Source organism: Nipponia nippon, unplaced genomic scaffold, assembly GCF_047370975.1.
Source record: "Nipponia nippon isolate SJK-2023a ecotype South Korea unplaced genomic scaffold, ASM4737097v1 scaffold_5, whole genome shotgun sequence".
Lineage (NCBI taxonomy): Eukaryota > Metazoa > Chordata > Aves > Pelecaniformes > Threskiornithidae > Nipponia > Nipponia nippon.
In genome coordinates, this window is record NW_028262369.1 from 23609278 (window position 1) to 23629631 (window position 20354).

The 20354-nt window shown below is 39.6% G+C and overlaps 2 protein-coding genes across 13 annotated transcripts in view; one reads left to right on the forward strand and one right to left on the reverse strand.

Moving 5' to 3' along the window:
* The window catches only part of DOCK7 (dedicator of cytokinesis 7), a 118457-nt gene extending 115234 nt beyond the window's left edge, over positions 1-3223 (forward strand). For all 12 annotated transcript variants that reach the window (XM_087733705.1, XM_087733706.1, XM_087733710.1 and 9 more), the window contains 2 exons: positions 920-1087; positions 2713-3223. In XM_087733705.1, coding sequence (XP_087589831.1) covers positions 920-1087; positions 2713-2755 — 211 coding nt within the window. In that variant the 3' untranslated portion in view covers positions 2756-3223. The remainder of the gene's footprint in view (positions 1-919; positions 1088-2712) is intronic.
* A 3346-nt stretch (positions 3224-6569) lies between these two features.
* Positions 6570-20248, reverse strand: USP1 (ubiquitin specific peptidase 1). Its single transcript, XM_087733612.1, has 9 exons — positions 19949-20248; positions 19347-19585; positions 18084-18207; positions 17619-17726; positions 16910-17070; positions 15710-16428; positions 14421-14591; positions 13086-13287; positions 6570-8174 (listed from the first exon to the last, which is right to left on the reverse strand). Exons 2-9 carry the CDS (start codon positions 19514-19516, stop codon positions 7442-7444), a joined length of 2388 nt encoding a protein of 795 aa, XP_087589738.1. The 5' UTR covers positions 19517-19585; positions 19949-20248; the 3' UTR covers positions 6570-7441.
* Positions 20249-20354: the final 106 nt, after the last annotated feature.

A 20354-nucleotide genomic window follows, 5' to 3' on the forward strand; every position in this document is an offset into this window, starting at 1 on the left:
CTCCATCTGTCCAGTTTCCATACGCAGCTGTATTCCTCAGCTGCCCAGCTGGTTCCCTGTTTCTCTGGTGTTGCAGGTCCAGGACTTAAGTCAGATCAAGTGGCTGAAGTCGTTTGGCTTTGCTGTTTATCAGGAATGAATCAGTGATCACAGATCAGTTGTGAACAAGTGTTCCTGTTTCAGAAAATACAACTAGCCACGCTGGCACAAATGAACTCACAGCTTGGCAGTGTCAGGAGAAACTGCTGAATTAGCCAGGAGATTTAATTTCCTTCTGAAGTGAATTTCTCCAAACAGAGCGGAAGCATGCTGGCAGAATTCTCCCAAGAAATGTGCTGGGTGCTCTGCTTTCCTCTTGAGTAATGCAAACTGCAGTCTCAGTCCAGCATCGTTTGCAAGCAGGCAATGTAATTTTCCCATATGTAGTAAGTGGCATTGATGATAGTTCTTTTCATACCCTTTGTTAAAATCACATCTTTCCAAGTAGAAGAGTTCCTGATCAACATCTCAGTCTGCTATTTATTAATCTTTCCTGGGGAGAGCAGGAGATATATCCATCTTCAAATCCTCTTGGACTGGAAGTGCCTATGTGGAGAGCAGCTTTTAATTTTTCTTCAGGGAGGATAAACATAACTAGAGAGTAAATTAAAATTAAAAAGGAGTTGCCAGTCTGGAACTGAAATGAAAATTGGAAATATGACACCCTCTCCTTTCCCTATGGACAGCAACTGGTTTAGCTGAGTCTTTATTACCTAAAAGACAAGATAGAGAAGGATATTATGTGTCATCCCAAAGGAACAGAATGATTTTTTTTTGTGCTATTACATTAACAAGATTACATTGTGCTATTAGATTAACAAGTCTCTAGCAAGCATGTCCTTTTTCATGTGCCCAAGTTTCACAGGCTTTTGTTTTCTAGATGTGAAGATGCTCTGCGCAAGAACAAGAGCCTGATCGGTCCAGACCAAAAGGAGTATCAGCGAGAACTTGAAAGGAATTATCACCGGTTAAAGGAAGCTCTCCAACCTTTGATTAATAGAAAGATCCCACAGTTGTATAAGGCAGTGCTGCCGGTCACTTGCCACAGGTGGATATTTGATTTTACTCTTTCAGCAGAGATAAGGAGGGTGTAAAACTGGGGTGTCTGATTTTCCTGGTGAACCTGTGACATCTATTTGTTTTCAATGATGGCTCTTTTGGCTGAGTCCCCTTTTGCCTTCTGTCCTGACTTCAGAGCACATATCCCACCCCCCCCACCCCCCCCCCCGCAGTTATGGTAGGTGGTGGTTGCAGTGGTTGCTTTTGTTTCTGATGAATAAGAACTTTTTTTTTCATCCTGCATCCCATTCTTCTTAGATTCAAAACCACCCTCAGTGTGGCAGGATTTTGACACTTGTTTGTTCCCAGTGGAACTGGGATGAGGAGCTCCAGGGGCAGGCAGGGTGGAAAAACAGTTGGTGTCTTCCATGCTGGAAGACCGGTCAGCTGGAGTCTGGGCTTTTTGTTTGTCTGCAATGACACTGAACATAAAAGCCCCACTGGGAGTGTACGAAGCAGGTCAGAGCCCATAGCACTGCAGTCCACTGGCACCAGCTGCGGCTGAGCAGCAGGACTTTGGGTGCATGAAGTTTCTAACAAGGCTCTGGCTCCCAGAATAGGGGCAGAAGCGTTTCCCGGCAGGTACCCTCCATGTAATCTTTGGCTTGACAACCCCTGTTGTGTCCTCTGTCAGCCAGGTAGGCTAACGCAATCCAGCAAGACTGCCCTGGCATTGTGGTCTCACAGCAGTGAGTGGGGTGGGGGTTATTTTTTGGAAGGAGCATTGTTAGCACTGAGCAGGACAGTAACAGTGCTTTTAACAACAGACCCTTTGGGAGATTTGTGTGAATGTGGACTTCTGCTCATGTCCATGCCATTGGTTTAGGAGAATACAGCCCTAGTTTTGAACCTCTCCTCATATAAGTGTTGTTCAGTGGTAAAGAGCAATGGGGGAACATAAAAAATGTGAAAAGAGAAACTCATCAAAATTACATTATAAAGAGCAAGACTTAGTGCTGGATAGAGAAGGAAATGAGTGTTTGTAGCTCACACAGCAGTGCTTAGCGATGTTTCTGTAGCTGAATTTGATGTATTTTTCTGTCTGCTGAATACTGCAGAAAGGTGGCCATTCCTCATTACCCAGGTTCATGACTTTTTAAGCTCTCCCCAGATGACATACCATGTCCTAGCTGTTCTCTGCTGGAGTCAGCTTTCACTGGCTGGGGATGGGTGGGAGGAACAGCGCTTCCCTTCCCACCCAGGTGGGAACCTCACAAGCACTTTTGTCATGGTAATTATTTTCTAATCTTGTGAAATTCAGCCTGTGCAGAGAGTCTAATACAGGTATTCCAGGCAAATTCCACTTAGAGACTGATTTGAAAGACACAAATAAGATTTCAGTAGTGCGGGTGGTTTGTGCTGCTTCTCTGCGTACACATGAATTAAACTTTCTGTCAGCTTTCATGTCAGTAAACCTTGGGCAGTTAAATGATCCCAGATACAGACTCAAAACCAATTCATTTGAAAAGCAATGAGTTAATGTCAGTGGACTTAATTTTTTTAGTAACCAACTATAGAAAATACTGGAAATCAAGTACAGAATCATTCATCTGACAAGGCGGCTTATTTCATCATGGAAAATATGACCTCATCATTGTATTTTCTCTCCCTCAGAGACTCCTTCAGCAGGATGAGCCTTCGCAAAATGGATATCTAAACAAGTTAAAAACCAAAATAAAAAAGCACTTAAAATTAAGGTTTTGAAAAGAAAGAGCCTTGTTATCAGCGCTGGGAATCAAAGAAGTTTTATTGTGAAATAAAACTTGGACTTCATCCTGGACATCCCACACACCTCTTCCTCCATCAAAGTGTTCAGTGGCCAAAAATCATTCTGAATTGTCAAATGTAGACTTATCAATGTTTGAAAAAAATCATGACAGTGGTATCCAGAGTATTGGTGATAAGCTGTAAACTTACCTGTTTTTTAAGGCATTTTTATGACTCAAAGGTACACTAAACGCATTTACCTTTATTTATAGCATTACCTAATGTTAAATTTATTTACTTTTAGTTCATATATTTAATTTATATTAGGACCATACACAAATGCATTTTTGAAGTTTTTAATGTAGTGATGATGGTTATTTTGATGGTACTATTAAATATGTGAATGTTTACACTTTAATTCCCTGTGCATTGGACTTCAGAGCTTGCCGTCCTTGGGAAAAAGGTTCAGAGTAAGGTAAGTCTTACAGTAACACTTCTTAACCAAGTGGTGATTTTTTTAGTGTCCCTATCCTTTTTTCTTTGTAACTCTGAATACGAATTGCTGCAAAGAAAAATAATTCCATCTGTAGCCACCAGAAGAATCGAAGCACACTTGTTACCACTTTACCTCCTTCAGTACCAGTGAAGGGGAGTTTCAGCATGACTGCTGTTTGTATGTGGTCATTTCCACCAGCTAGGATGTCCAAACAACACAGTAATCTCAGCATGACTTTAAATGTACAATTCACCTTAGCATCATACGTGCAACTAGGCTGCTTTTTTGTGTCTCTTTTTCAATTTAAAAACTAATTTCGTGGGGAAGAAGAACAAAAAATGATATCACAGTTCAAGGTAAAAGCTTACATAGAAAGCATTCTTTGCATTGTTATTTATGTAAAGAAAAACATCCGTTTTACAGCAGTTATTTTGGTGGCTAGCACAGAACTTCAGGGAAACATCAGAATTGGAGCTGAGTACACAACTCCTAAATCTAGTCCTTTATATTTTTCCTCTCTGTGTTGAACAAGGTCCCTTGGAAGAGGTGGTATGTGATTAAACACAAGCTTATTCTCTCTCCACAAATACTTAAATATGCATACATATATACATGTATAATATATATAAAAAACCAAATTTGATAAACATACTTTTTTATATATATAAAAATATAAGAAAAAAAATTGGTTTTATACGTGAGTTTTTAAGGTAGTGAACAACTATATGCCATCACTTCCAATTTGTGAGCATTTGGCTTTTGAAACCTAAATAGTTTTTACCTTCACTTCTAACGTACACATTCCTGTATGATAGAAGGTGCTGGGGGGTGTTTCTTTGGGATTCACCCCCTTCTAGTTTAGCACCTTTAGCTGTAGCAAGTGCCTACCCTTCTGCATCAGCAGGGAGGGTTTGAGGGTCTTTTTTATTCATGATACTATTTCAGGTTATTAGTGGCTGCCTGTCAGTGTGCTTGTAGCAGCATGGTTGTACTCTTGCTGCTGAGCAGGCCTGGAAAAGTACCGTGTCTCAGAGCCACCACGGGCTGTACGTGCACAGCCTGCCCCAGCGGGATGGTACCCAGCGGGACGGCGCAGGGCAAGGTGCTGTAGCCAAGGGCTGTGTTGGGGAAGGGAGAGCGGTACTGCCAATTTTTGCTCCTTCTCCCATGCTCTTTTGTTCCAACAGCTTCATAGCGGTGGTGCTTTTTGGTAGTGTCAGCGTGGTGCTCTCAGTGTGCCCATCTCTGCCTGTTTCCCTTGAACACAAGTAATCCTGAACGAGTTCTGTGTTACAGGTTATAACACAGGAAAGCCTGCACGGAGTTTCTTGCATAAAGAAAAACTACTCCTCTGACCGAAGCCTTCGCGCCCCCCCCCACCCCGAGACAGTTCAAAGGCCTATTGCAAAACCCAGGGATGCCCACAAGGCTTTGGAAGCTGTATGGGAGTCAGGGACTTTCCATTATTGGAAAATATTAAGGAAGGAGGGGGTAGCTGTGCAAGAGATCTATATGAAGAGGCAAAAATACTTACAAAGAGAAAAAGGGGAAACAAATCCCAATAGCCATGAAATAATGAAACCTTAATTTATAGTAGTCCTTGTATACTGTTTCTTCAGTTAGGAAAGCGTCTATTTTAATCCAAATCTTATATAAATATCCTTTGATTTTACTGGATGGCCCCATGTCGGCGTAAATCTGACTGGCTTATCGGTTCATATAGCTTGACAATTGTGCAGAACTCAAGTGTAGTAGCATGGAAAGCTAAGATTGGGCAGCCGTGTTTTGGTTTCCACTGCAGCAAGCTGCAGGCCATGGGCAGTACAGGACATTTAGTTACTGTGGCAAGTGACTAGTTCAGGAAGGGTGGCAAGTGCTTTACTTGAGTAAGTCTCAAAAAAAACCCCCACCCTGTACTATCTATCCATATGCCCAGGAGTGTTTTTTCATGCAGCATATTCCAGCTGATTGCTTTCTGTTCAGCTGCCTGCAAAGAATGTTTTTCTCAAGCTGTACAGTATGACGGAAGACAGCTGGGGGGGGGGTGACGGAAGACAGCTGGGGGGGGGGGTGTGTCTGTCTGTCTGTCTGTCTTCCTTCGGTTACATTGTAGCCAATATTTTGTTGAATATAACAGTGTTTTGTTTCCTTGGAACATTTCCTGTTCCTGCAGTTGACTGAAAAAGATAAGTCTTGGGTCAAATGTGGGAAAGTGAACTTTCATTTGCAGGCTGAAATTCAGCAAACCCCACACTGCAGGCAGTAAAAAATAGCATTCTGTAATGTGATTTGGCTATCCTTGCAAGGTAAGATTACAGTGGGGTTTTTTTTTTAATGTAGCTATTTCTTGGTTTAGACTATGAAATTATTTATTATGGTGACAACTTTGGAAAAGGGAAAGGTCTTAGTGTATTTGTAATTCCATATTTTTCTCCTCTGCAGAAGATAATTACTACAGACATCTATTCAGCATGAGTTTATAAGCAATTCTAAACTTAGTCCAGCCTTTCTTACACTGTTTTCTATTGACAGTACAAGCTTTCTAAACTGAAACATATTTTAGTAATACATCACCATCTAGGATAGACTGCAAAATCAAGGCCTCTGCAAAAATCAGAGCTCCACTGTAACACGGAAAATACACTAAGATATTTTTCATGAGTTACCTCAGTGTTTCTACTACATTATAATAAGATTCTGAAAAAAACTTAAGTATTGCAGAATAACCTAGGTAGAGGTTTCTAGGGCTTTTCCTGTAAATAAATTAATTTGTATTTGAAAAAGTTTAAATATATCCAGAAAACTAGGGCATACTCACATCTTGTGTATCTTTCCTTGTCTGTCTCTGCAGCAGCACCTTATGTCATTCCATCCATCCTATGATGGGAGAAGTAAACACTCACCCTGGTTTGTGTCATATTTTTAAGATTTCAATTGTCTGCAGTTTATAGGATTCACCTTAACATTTTAGGATCTAATAGGTGATTTGGAATTTTAGTCTCTAGTATTTAGTGCCAAACATTACACTTGTTTTTACAATAATCTGTTTGCCTTTCCCCTTGCCTCTGAACCTTACCTCTAGTCATCAAGTGCCTTCAAATTAGGATATGCTGTACAAAAATCAGCTAAAAAACAGAGAATGTTATTTTTTTAAAGCACTTTAAATCTTCCATTTCTAAGATAGTTTCCCAACCTTTTTGTAACAGTGCCCAACCACTTTCATTTTCTACTTTTCCCTCTCCAAACACAAAAGTCTGATCTAGTCATCTCAGATGCATATAATAAATTTTTTATTTCATATATACATTCTTAACAAAGCATCAAAGCCAAATGCTTTCGTTTTTCCCACGTTTCAGTAAGCTCCAAGTACAAATTAACTGTTATAAGTTCACCACTAAGTTCCAAATCCACCCAAACAGATATGCATATTAGAGGGCTTTACTCTTAAAAGTACAAAATTATTTTAATTACACTACACGCTCCCCCTGTTTTGAAGTATTAATCACACCTATTTTACACTTTGCCCATTTAACACCTATGCAAGAAGATGCAAATTAGACCATTCAAACATTTCTATTAAGTTCAGTTCCTTCCAATACACTAAACAAGGTTACAGGACCCTTTTCTTGTGCTTCAAGTTGCACCGAGCGGTATAGAAATGGATAAGGAGAATAAACCACGTCGATTACCCAAAGACTAAATATGAAGTATTACTTCCCAAGTTACAAAAATACACAACTTCTGATGAAATTTGCTAGTTAATATACATTTACTCCAGAATATGAATACAAATAACTTTTATTAAAAAAACCCTAATAATACAATAGGCATTTCTGAGACCTAGAGTTGTGTTAAAACCACTACCGTGTACTGTAGGCATCATTTAGGAACTATACAAATTGGTATTTCTAAAAGGTAATAATCACTATTCTCCAGCATAAAAGTTGTTATGTGAGTTAAGTTCTATGTCATGGTTTGTTAATTCAAGTTGAGCCACTTACTTACACTGAACAAAAAGACCAGAAACATTATGATCCAGTAGCTTCAAAAAACAAACAGCTGTTTCTTCCAGGTAGTTTTGATGCAAATCAGACCAATAGGTGTATGCAAATCCCTAATATTTACAGTCAAAATACAGTATCACTCTACAATTTTCTTATAAAACAGTAGGTAAGGAGTTGATGTAGATGACGATGTCGGAGAAAGAGAATTCAGAAAGTCCTTTTCTTCTGTAACCTTCACTTCAGAATCATCAAAAAGCAACCACTTTCCTTCATACTCTTTCAGGCTCTGCAGTACATACAGAGCTTTGTTTTCTAGTCCACTGGAAGCAACACCATTTTGCACACTGTGTTCTGTGCTGCACTCCACGCTTCCGTTACTACTGCTAGACTCGGGATTTCTGTTTTCAGTAACTACATTAAGAAACTTCTCAGGGTTAGCTGGTTTGTTGTTGTACAGGTCACAGTCAGACTTGCTCTTCTGCCCCCCAAGAAGTCCGACAGCTTCCATATTCTTTTTGTTCAGAACTTTACCTGGCTGTGCGTTTCCGTTGACTCTAAAAGAGACTTCACCATCATCGTAGTCTTCAGCAACAGTTCTTGCCTCTTCCTCATTCAGTGGTTCTGGTTTAATCATTTCGTACATTTGGTCAGTGATGAAATTTCCCTTATCTAACTCTAGGCTATTAAGATCTGTAATTTTAACAGAAGCTGTGTAGTGTCCACTGCTAATTGTAATGCCGCTGTGCATTACCACTGCAAATAATCCATAGGTGTCATTGGTCGGCTTTGTGCTCCATTCTTCTAGTGACAGTTTGAGAGGCGTCAGTAAGGGAGTGTTTATCTTGGATAGCCCACCATAGCAATCAAACCTTTAGAAGAAAGACAAAGTTAAGACCTCTTGCCACAACAGCTCACAATAAATACTGCTTTAAGTGGCCCACACGTTGTATCCATATTCTTTTCCTTCTATTAAAGACTCGGGCGATCTGAATGTGAGAAGTTGCTCACTTTTCTTATCATGAGCATCTGTCCCAGGCACCCCTGTTCAGTAAAGACATTTTTAAGAGTACGTATAACGTTAAATCTTACGGCCTAGTAACTATGTATTTTAACTATTTAAGAGATTCCCTTTCTCCGAAGTATCAGCCAATGTTAATTTTTAAATAGTGATGATAAAAGGAGTTAACCTAATCCTTCAGTTATCATTTGTGCTTCTATGCACGAATACTTGCACTTCTTCCCAGACACCATCCTGCTTTCCAGATTTAAAACAAACAAACAAAAAAACCCAACCTCTTCAACACCCAAGGTTGAAGTAAGGAGGGTTGGGATTTTTTTTCCAAACCTTTGAAAGAGTCATTTACTAAATATAGAAATACAAATCTATTTTACTTTCAAGTAGCTTTAATGCCACTCAGAAAAGCTGAGTAAGTAATTTTTCTCAGATCACCTTAGTGCACTGTAATATATTGCCAATGGTAATGCAATGGTTATCTAAGGATGAACAAGTTACTAACACTTTCTTATTACTAGAGATTCTTCATTAACTGTCCTATGTTATTCAGGTTTTTTTAGCAATTATCCAGCTGATTTACTTTGGAAACGCATTTAGTACTCCATAAATATTTAGCATTTTGTTCATAGGGCACAAATTTACAATAAGAAAAGTTTAAGTCCTTTCATTACTATAAGGATCTTCTGAAGAGTTTGAAAAGAAAAGAAGCGTTGGGACTTCTACATTTTTGCGCATTAGCCTCCTTGAATGATTCTGATCTTACACGATTTACATATTGCATCAGCCCAGTTTAATTAAACCCTTTATTTAACGACATGTTATGATGTCCCAATAGACTTCAGTGATGATTCAGTCTTGTTCAGCTGTTAGGGTGTTGTAGGGAAAAAAATATAGGGGAATATAGACAAACCCTGTAAAACTTAGGTTCCAAAGAGCTAACTACTATTATTCAACTTGCATTTTATCATAAGAAAGAATAACTATCTTTAATCCAAGGAAATTGTAGATATAGCATAACAGTATAAGCATAATTGCAGTAACAGAATATTGCTTTTGTTTTACTGGGTTTTGATTCTGCTGCACTTCTAAACATTTTGCTAATGTTCACAGCCATAAACCCTTATAAACATAAATACATTTACACACACACAGATGTCCTCAGTCACTCAAGTCTAATTAATTGAAATATCATTTTAGACCTAGGCTTACCATGAACATTTGACTACACCAAAAGAAACACAAAAGAGCACATAATCAGAAATAATAAAACTTAAATCTTCTGAAAATCCCTATTATTAGCAGCCAGAAATAGAGATATTCAGAAGAGAGTCAAGAAACAGAAACTGCTTGCTGATACTCTAGATCAGGAATCCAGTTCCACTCAAGCACAGTAAGACAATCATATTAACATAAAACATTAAAAAACAGGCTCTACCTTTCTTCTGAATGAGATCCAGCATCAGAAAGATTTGGAGAGGAGGAAATAAGAGAGGAAATCTTTTCCTATTAGCTTTTTGTTCTTCTTAATGATAAGAATCTGAAGACAGAAAAATTGCATGCCAAGTACTCTGCCTCCTCTGACTGATGCACAGTAGTTCATACACAACAAACTCGATTTCTGCAACTACATCTTTCGAGGCCATAAATTAGTGGAACTTTACCCACTGTACTGAATTAATACCTCAAATTATTATAGACCCTTAAAGATTTAAGCTATTTTACTGCAACATTTTTAACACATAAGGATGTGAACTACTCCAAATAAAGATTTTCAGTGGCATAAGCACTGCTGTCACTAATTAGCAAATGTGACTCTAACAAAACCTAAGTAAGCCTAAAAAAAAAAAAAAAAAAAAATCACCTGCTCTTACCTGATACCATTTCACAAGACAAAAAAATCTCATTTTCTCACCAATTGTTAAATTTTTATAGTGGGAGTGCTTAATTAGATGCTACCAGTTACACATTCCTTCTTAATAGCGTCCCAGTCTGAGCACACATGGCCTAGCATTTTTTTTCCCCACACACACACACTTGCCAAAGAATTACTCATCCCCAGGCAAGTAGGTTTTCACACTGGCTGCTTTATTTAAAAAAAATAAACACTTTGTAAGCCAGCATCTAGAAAAGATGAAGCAAATCCCTACTAACTGCAAATATTTACATTACCATAACCTTCTGCTTCATTTCTCATTTATTTAAATATTTAAAACTCAGTCATCAGAAAACTCAGTAGAGCACAACTGAGAAGCAGACAAGATTTCAAGATTTTTATGGGAGCTAAGAGAAGTTGTATGAAGATTCTGAGTTTAGAAGTCTTAGTTTAAGGCTAGCCAAACAGTCTGTTCTTACTTTAGGGCAAACCATTGCTGTCTCATCTATGAAGAGAGTAGTAGTTTACAACAAATATTACAAGTTTACATAAGTCAATTGGGGGAAGCTCCATCAAAGCTCATTGTTCAAAAATCACTCTAAGAGTGACTCTGGATACTATGGAGTAAGCCAGTGCTCTGGTTTACCAGCCTTGGCTCTTCCCCATTTGATTTGCAGCTATGCTTTATTATGCTAAATCAAGACATTTAGAAATGACATGGTTTTGTCCAAGACAAAACACCCAAGCCAAAAACTGGGAAACAAATCTAAGCAGTTTCACCTTCATCACTGACTTCAGTTCTACATCTGATTTTTTCCACTCTTCCTTAATCTCTGGTTGCTAGCACTTGGCAGAAAATGTATGGCATGATTCAGAGGACACATGAGGAACACCACAAGAGATTGGATTCAGTCTGACCCGGATATAGGTCTGAGCATTTTAGAGCAAGGACCTGAAGATTGCCAGGACAGAAGAAGAGGTAAGTAATTCAGGAAATGGCTGGTTAACCTGCAAGCTGCAAGTACTTCCTCACAGAAACAAAAAAGTAGCAAATATAGGAGCAAACTGAAGATAATATTCAGGTTTCCCTTCGGTGGACGTCTCAGGTTGTATTTTTCTGAATAGCCTATAATCCTACCAGGACACCATCTCACATCAAGGGCTATACAACACTAGCATTGCTATTTTTAAAAAATGTGCCACTTTTTCTCTGCCTTGTTGTGACAGTCAAATATTATGTAGAACAATGAAAAGACAATTTTGTATGTTATGATCCTAGACTTGTATGAAAAGAAGTTAGCAGACAGAGGAAGTTTCCTTTCTCCTTTGGCAGAAACCTAGATACTCCTACAAACAAATACTAAAAACAGGCAGAGTGAGAATTCTAGTTTTAACAATCCCAGCAAACTACCTGTAAAAGTATCTTAATATATTCCTTAACAATACTTATTTTACAAATCTGATTTGTATTGACCACAGTTATCAGCACTTGTTTATAGAGCATCCTCTTGGACAAATCATCTGTCAACTTCTATTTTGTATCTGTATAGTGCCAAAGGTCCTATACACTTCAAGTTCTAAAATATATTGGTGACACAAATATTATAAACTGAATTCCACAGAAGAGTTCATGCGTTAAGACTTCCTGCTGGCAAGGTGGCTCTGAAGGTCTAAAGCCAACCAACGGGGAAATGCAAAGCACAGAGAACTGGGTGGATAAAAGGCCAAACTAATTTGTGCCTAAATAACTTGCTGCACATCACAAAGCAGCTCAGTGTTAAAGTCTCAGAACTACGCCAAGCCATCAGGTTATAAAACACAGGCTGCAGACGAGAAGTGTGCTTGGCTCTCTGGAACAGATGCCAGCTAGGGGGATGCTGAAATCAACACAAGTTTATCTTCTTTTGCTGCATCCGGCAAAGGTAATGCAGATAGCAAAAGTTACGTTTTAGTGAATACCAGGAGAAGCTGAAAATATAGATCAAGTCTGCAAATGTTACTAAAATTGTATAGTCACTCTCAAAAATGCAATTAACGGTTTAACTATTTTCTAAAGGATCTGGAGGAATATTTTAGAGTTTTAAGAATTTTCTCTTGATGAAGCATTCTGTCATTTTTCATTATTTGAATGTCAGTGGAGAAACAGAGTTTACTGCAAAGTGCTGTGCATAAAGTGTCATGGCATTGTTTCATTTGTGTACAGTACTGTAGGGACAGGTTTTTCTTTTTTTTTCCTCCCCTCCCAGAGAAAATTCCTAAATTCTTAAGTTTGAAAAAAAGGTAAAGAGCACTCTCATAAAAATAATATCTTACAAAAAATAAGGATTTCTGCAGTATATAACATCAAACTGATTGCTCAGCAGTTGAACATCAATGACACCGATATTACTGTATTTTTAAAGGAATTGATCAATTTTTCTGCAATGTGTGTTAGCTCTTTAAAATGTTTATCTCCTGTTTTTTTCCTAAATTTTAGTACTCACATTCAGTTAGAGACCAAAGTACTACTAGCTGCAACCATGAAATTCAGATTTGTTCTCATTACTTTTTCTGCTAAAGTACTTAAACCTGCCTCTAAATCCACACAGACAGGTGATATTAAACAATGTTTTAAGAAACATCAGGATATCAGGCTGTTCTAAGAATACAGATAAAACAATTTTTGTTAAGAAGCCTCCTAAAGTTTATTTTCCTGGAGGTAATTTCTGCCACTACCTGTAACAACAGAAAGCCTTTATGAAACTAGGGGCTGCGTCCCACTGATTTAAGTTAATTTCAATCTAGAAATCTGCTTTTGCTTTTGGAAAAATTACGAAACGTTTTCATTTCCTCTGATAAGATTTCCCTTCCAACAGCACACAGTTTCATAATATAGTCAATCTGCATACTCACTCTAAGCCACTAGCAGCAAAGCACTTCAAATGAATTGTTATAACTTCAGGCATTTTATCGAATAAAAGGCTGCGTTCTGCTTCTGTGTAATGATGGCAGTTTTCGCAGAAATATTTATCCTCTCCCACAATCCTTTCCACTGACGCAAACTGTGAAATTGCCCATTTAAGAGTCTTCATTTCTGTTTTTGGCTCTGGAGAAACTATAAAAGAGAAACATTACATTCACAGGTACGCTATTATTTACATTTCCAAGGCATCCCACCAGAATAACAACAAAACAAAACATGTCAAGTTCAGACATGTTCAAAAACTACTATCATCAACACTGTAAAGAACACTCAATGTGTATGAAATAGAATATGTATTCAAATCTTTGAGTCATTTCAGGAAGTGATGAAAATATCACTTAATGGATGTTATTACTTAAAATCTACGGTTTTCCAAAAGCTTGTCTTCAGATCGCATGTACTAATTCTGTTGCCATGTCTGTAAACGGGGTGCATATATTTGAGACCAGAATTTCGCTCATTAAGGCAATCTTCCAAAGTAACCAGAAAGTTCTCTTTCACTTTTTACATTTTGCCTCCCCTGACAGCTTCACACTGCTGATGAGATCACCTACACTGTCGGTAGCATTTTACATATGAACACCACCACAGACACTTTACTCTGAAGTCCTTCAGCAAAACAGGGAGGGCAAAAATTGCAAAAGCTGCTCCAAATGAAGTCCACGAGAACTAAAATTAATTTCTTTAAAATTCAGAACTTAAAAATGTACTGTTGCCATGCTTACTTTTGAACATAGTGAAAAACTAAGTATAGATCACTAAAGTTTGTGAAAAATACCAGAGGACTAACATTTACAAATATAAAACAAATGATATTAAAGTAATGACAGTCTAAAATACTGAAAAAATATTTTTTTACAGTAAATTAACAAAAAAAAGAGCTGGTTTCTCATTTCTTTTATTTTTGAGAAAAAAGGCAGGTATTTCTTACGAAATGAAGAAAAAGCAGAATAATTCCTTATCCAGGAAGAAAGGGAAGACCCAAATCAAGAAAATACCTATTTATAAATAAGCAGGAAAACATGTAAATAAGTGAAAGACTGTAAGCAGTCTGTGTTATGTGTTAAGACCTGAAACAATTTTAATACTGTCTGGACCTGTCTACATTATCAGTGCTGTGTTTCCAAAGTCTAAAGTTAATCAGGACAAGAGATAACAGAACAGCACAAACAGGAGCAGTGTTCCTCAATAAATATGGCACTGTCCTCCTCAATGGCTTGCTGAAGCAGAAACATATATCGCAACCCTTGTAGACAATTACTTACTTTCAGAACTCTCTTCAGTTTTGGAAAGTTCATCTTCTTGCACTGGAACACTGATGTCCTGAAAATCTTCTCTTCTTTCAGTAAAGCACTCGCACTCCAGGCATCTTGTTCTCAGTACTAACTGGCCCTGGAACAGCTTCTCCACTAGTTCAAAAACAGCCAGCTCTGTACCTAGAAGAAGTATATGCCAGATCACTTACCAAGATGCATTTTATTCAAAAGACAATTCAGAACCTGGCTATCCTTCTTGGAAAATCACTGTGTTACAGACATGGCCTTTTAGGGTTTCCACATAGGAAATTAAAAAAGAGCTACTTATCACATACAATTTTTACAATATCGTCTACCCGTTACTGAACAGGGAGCCCCTTTCTCTTGGCCCTCAAACCTTAATTTCCGTTTTAAGACTAGGTTCTTGTTTTACATATTAAGTGTGACAGTGTCACATTCTGGAAAATGTGTGTTTGTCATCAATGCACTGCCTTCTTAGTATGGACTTCTAGTCATCTCTGGGAACATCTCACTTGTATTTTTGCCTGGCCTCTATTTATTCTCAGTCCTCTCCTCCGACATTTTCTGAACTTGTTGGCCAGTTTTAGTCAAATCTGCTGAAGAAATGGAGATCTCAAAAGATCCTGCATTCCTTCAAATTTTTATTAAAATTGGTGGTTGGATCAGAAAGTAAGTTACAAATTACTAACTACTGAATTCACATCAAGGCCCTTCCCTCAGACGTATCTTGTTTCATTGACACAAACAAAATCCATACCTGCCAGACAATTAGCATATATAATACAGCCAGTGTCTTTCCTAGTTCCTGGGAAGGCTGAAAATATGGAAGGACTGAAGAATAGGGAGGAAAGGAGAGGATATTATTTGTAAAGACTTGGGACACAAATTCATAGCCAGTGGGGTTTGATTCTGTTTGTTCCTGACAGTTATCCTCCTTTACATCTCAAATCCACTTGCTATTTTTATAGATGACAAAAATTAGTGATAATATAAACCTGGTAATATTCTGACATTTTTTTTATATTGTACAACAATTACATAATGTTAGAGAAATACCTCTTAAGGTCTAAGCTAAACAGGTCAAGTTATTAAAAAAAAAAAATAAATCACAAACATGTATAAAAATAAATTCTCTTTCATAAAAATCCGTTTCAACTCCTGAAAATAAAATTTTGTATTTCGAGAGCTCTGCTGGCTATGCAGTCTGAAGGCTGACATCCCACGCATAGTAATTTCTTAATCATACTAATTTTAAGCCCATACACTTGTTCACCAACCTTCCTTATTTGGTTCTTTTTCAGTTCCTTTTTCATTATGGCTTTCCACAGGAGACGCTGGTTCACGATATTCTTCTTTAATATTGTTACCATTTTCGCACTTTACAGATGAGTCTTCAAGCTCACAGTCATCATATTCTTTCCCTGTGTCTTTGGATCCCAAGTTTGTAGTTAACTTTCCTAGACTATAAAATTTAGACAGAATACTAGGCTGTTTGCACGAAGATTTTAACCAGTTTAATCTAAGCCGTGACTTCTTCTGTGTCGGCTTCGCACTCTCATTTTCACTGGAACACTTGGCAATGGCATCAGTTTGATTTTCTAGCTTTTCTCCTGTTGCTTTCCTCTTTGACCTAGTTTGTCTTTGATTTTCTTCTGCTGCAATTTGCTCTTTTGATACTTTGGATTTTTTCTTCGCGTTGCCACCCTCAGCATCACTTTTTCTTTTCCCATTTCCTTTGAGTAGCTTGTCTTCAGCTATCTCTCCAACGTGGTTACTTGGTACATTATCCTCCTCCTCCGCAGCATTGCCAGTTCCATTGCTCTCAGGATTTTGATTAAGTTTTTCCTCCAGTTTAGCTGTAGGCTCTTCCACGGGCAGTTTGTTCAATTCTTCCTTCTTCAGTAGCTGACATGTTTCTTGAATGTTACCCAGGATACACTGCAGAACTTCCTGGGCATCATGCTGCAAGTAGCCTTCATACATAGGGTTGAGCTCTCTATTAAAAGTAAAAGTAAATGAGCAAGGCAATGAAGACTAGTTATTCTTTACTGCTAACATGATTTGAGATTTCGATTAGGGAGCTTAGATATAAAGGCAGGGGAGGATCCTCTCCAGGCCTAGAGAGAAGTCCTCTCTGTCACAGATAGCCATGGGAAGGTAGCTACAGCCTTATGCATTTAAACACGCATTCAGCTGCAACCCAGTAGTGGTCCTTCTCGGGTTAATGAGAATACTTACATACTTAAGGCTAAGTACTGTTTTACATCTGCTGCTGGATTTAAATTATATTCTTACAAAATGAAAGTTTACTTTCAAATGTATGATATCATAGGGGTAACAATAAACATGAAAAAATTGCTATGATGATGCCCCAAATTTAAGACCATCTGCCTCCCGCAAGTCTCTAATGCTGTACTGTACAATGACCTCAAAACTTCAGGTGAAAATTCTGACAATGTGTTTAAGACAATTTGTACCTAAGGGTATTTAGTAGCCTTCGTGGCTGAGTAGCAAGTTCATCTGTGTATTTTTCTGGATTTAAGAGAAAGCTGGCTTGAAGCTGCTCAACTGAAAGAATCAATGAGTGCAAACTGCAGATTAGCTCATAACTTGCCAGTGGATCTTCTTTACAATTTCCCTGCAATAACAATATAAAAAGAATAAAAATACTTGCAATTTTGTCTGTAACAACAAGTTAAACTTTTTTCTCCTGCCCTCACTTAGTATTCTAACAGACATTTGACAGATTTGGTTTTTTGCCTGTTATGGGAAACAGGTGAGTTTCAGACAATATATTGCTCTTTTGCCAGTAGAAAATAAATATAAAGCCAGACTATACATTATTTTAAAAACCCAAACCATCTTTGCCCAAACTCCAATTTCCATCCACTCAAAGTACTCTACCATAACTATCTTAATGTCAGAAACATGGTGAGATATCTTCTCAAAGTTCTTCTGTTAAACCTAAGACTTGTGCTTACAAGTTTACAGACACTGAACACTCAAGTTTGAACACAAATTCAAAACAACTCAAATGTATCTTCACCTGAACTAGCACTGTAGAAAACAATACTGCAAAACTTCTTACAAACAGAAAAAAATCACAGTTAAATTTTCATTATACTCCTGGCATGCAGCCTCACTTGCAAAACTACAAGTAAAGGAATGCGTAGTGAGATACATTACCTTTTCTGCTTTTTGCTCTCCTTCGTCCTTCAAAGATTCTTTCTTCTTTGAAATGATATTATATAAATGTTTTACTCCAGTTTTAAAACCAGGACAAAAATATAATACCTGAAAGCAACAGTTTAAAACGAGAATAATTGGTAAAGTAAGAAGTTACTCAATGTACATATCTGCATTTACGATGAAACTAGCTTTGCATCTCCCAAGGCTGCTGCACGGCACGCAAAGGTGCAGGATTATTCATAGCAGGGAGGTGCCCAGAGTATGTAAACAGAAAAATTACCCAATCAAGGCAACCTACGGCGCACACATTTCCTGCAGTATCATCTTTTTTCCCCCACTGTAATTAGATTCCCTTCATACTACATGCAGACACCTTCTATGTAATATCAAACTGCAAATCTCATCCACTTGTGCTTAACCAGAAGAAAATCATCTTTCTGAGGCCCCCGACCACAGTCTTACCTGAAGTACGCTGTTAAGGTAACAAGTGTTACCCAGATTGTTCAAGCCCACAAAAGGCAACATGCTGTCTTTTTTCTCACAGCTAACAAGCGAGGGAGGCTGTGCTGCAGGAACAACCTGATCACTATTAAATAGAGAAAATGGTGTGTAAGAGACAATTTTTGAAAATCACTCCTTCTGGTATGCATGCACATCTCTCTCCTGGCCATCCACCATCTCAGAGCTAGCTTATAAAGTTATGAATAATATATACAGATCAAACTCATGTCAAAGTATTTCTGAGAGTGTCCATATAGCTACTCTGGGCACTCAAACACAGGCTGCTCAACTGTAACACTGCTTTTCAGCAACCTACACAAAACCAGGCAGGTTTACAAGAAGCAGGCAAACCTGCTATTAGTTCCAATACATTTTTTTCAAAAAATATCAGGAGACCAATTTAAGGAAGCAAAAAAGTTTTCTTTAAAATACTTTTGTATCTTCATTCCTAAGGCAGTGCTAAGAAAAACACGTCTAGCAGATATTTTCCATTACTATCCCCTGTTCCCGATTCACATCATTTCTGGACACAAACCAAAAGGATAAAAACAGGGAAAAAAAAAAAAAAAAAGAACCAATGAACCTGGCACATTATATACAGTGATAATGCACCATACTGGCACAACAGAACCAAATTATTAAAGTCTCCACCAGATTTGTAATTGACCATGATTAAGCAATTTTTCCCATTTAAATTTCCTCACTAGCTGCAATGAAACAAGCTGACAGATTTGCTCAGGGCTTGAAACACCCTAATGAACAAGCAACCAGTGCAATCGATTCTTTTACTTGCAGCAGAAATAACCTTTAAAAACCAATATTTTTTTATTAAAACTCATTTTGCAAAACCCTACATTTTAATATGCCTTAAATAATTCAGCATCAGTATAACTACCTTATATTAACTTCAAATAAGCTAACTTCAAGTTATTAAAAAGTTTATGCCAGCCAGCTAAATATCCATAGTATGGCAAACTCGTTTTCTTAAAAGTAAATAGTTCCAGAAATTCATTATAGTGAATAGTTAGTTCGGTTTGATTAACTTGGCTTAAGGCTTTATTTAGTACACGTTGGAGTGCATACTTATGCAAGAATATACAACTTAAAACGAGTGGATGGAGCAGCGTTGTTTACCCATTACATCAAACATAACTCTTGTTTAGCTACTGGACTCCTTTCACAATGCAACCAGAAACGCTTATGCAGACCGAAACTCTTACATACATCTCAGAGCCTCTGAATTCTGAACTCTTTTGTTCATTTTCCTGGGACTCTGTAAAATCCAGTGCTCTTTTCGCCTCCTTTTTCTGGAAGAGCTTCAGCGAAAGCCGGTTCTTCTTGGAGGGGCTCCCTCTCGCAGGCCCGGTGCTGTCACTCGGCAAGACCCCGGGCATCTTTCCTGGCGGGCAGGTGAGCGGGGGAGGCGGCCAGCCCGGCCGGGAAGCTGCGCTCGCCGCTCACACCTGCCGCACACACACACACACACACACACACACACGCGTCGCCGGTTACTTGCACCGCGGGCAGCGGCAACGGGCGCTGGAGCGGAGCGCGGCCCCGGAGCCCCCCGCCCCGGGCTCTGACAACCGCCTCCCCTCCCCAGCGGCCGCCCGCCGCCCCGGCGGCACCGCCCGCGCCTCCCGCCTCCCGCCCGGCCCGCGGGACGCTGCCCCGCGCCGCCCGCCCTCACGGTCCCGCCCGCCTGGAAGGCCGCTCGCCCGCCGGCAGAGACGGCGCGGCGGGCCCGGCCCGGCCCGGCCCCCGGGAGCGGGCCCGGGGCCCGCGGGAGCGGATCTCGGCCGCGGCGGGGCCGACCCCCTCCTCACCGCTACATGTTGGCACGGCGCGGGCCGCCGCCGCCACCCGCCGGTTGCCATGGAGACCGCGGGGCGCCCCGGCGCCGCTCGCCCCACCACGGGAAACTTGGCGCGTTTTCCGCGCCGCCAGGACCCGCGCCCTCACCCCTCCTCGCGCCCAGGCGCTCCCGGCCGCCTCGCTCAAACGCCAGAGCAAAAGCCGCCGCCGGCGCCCGCCAGGACCGAAGGGCCATGGTGACGGCCGGCAGCCCGCCTCCCACCGGCTTGTGGCGACCGAGCGACACCTCCGCACGGGCCCGCCGGCAGCGCCGGCGCCGCGCCCCCGCTGCCCGCCGTCAGGCAATGCCGCGGGCAGCCCGCGGGGTCCTGCCTGGGCGCGCGCGGGCGCTGGTAACGGCCTCGCCAAAGGGCTCGG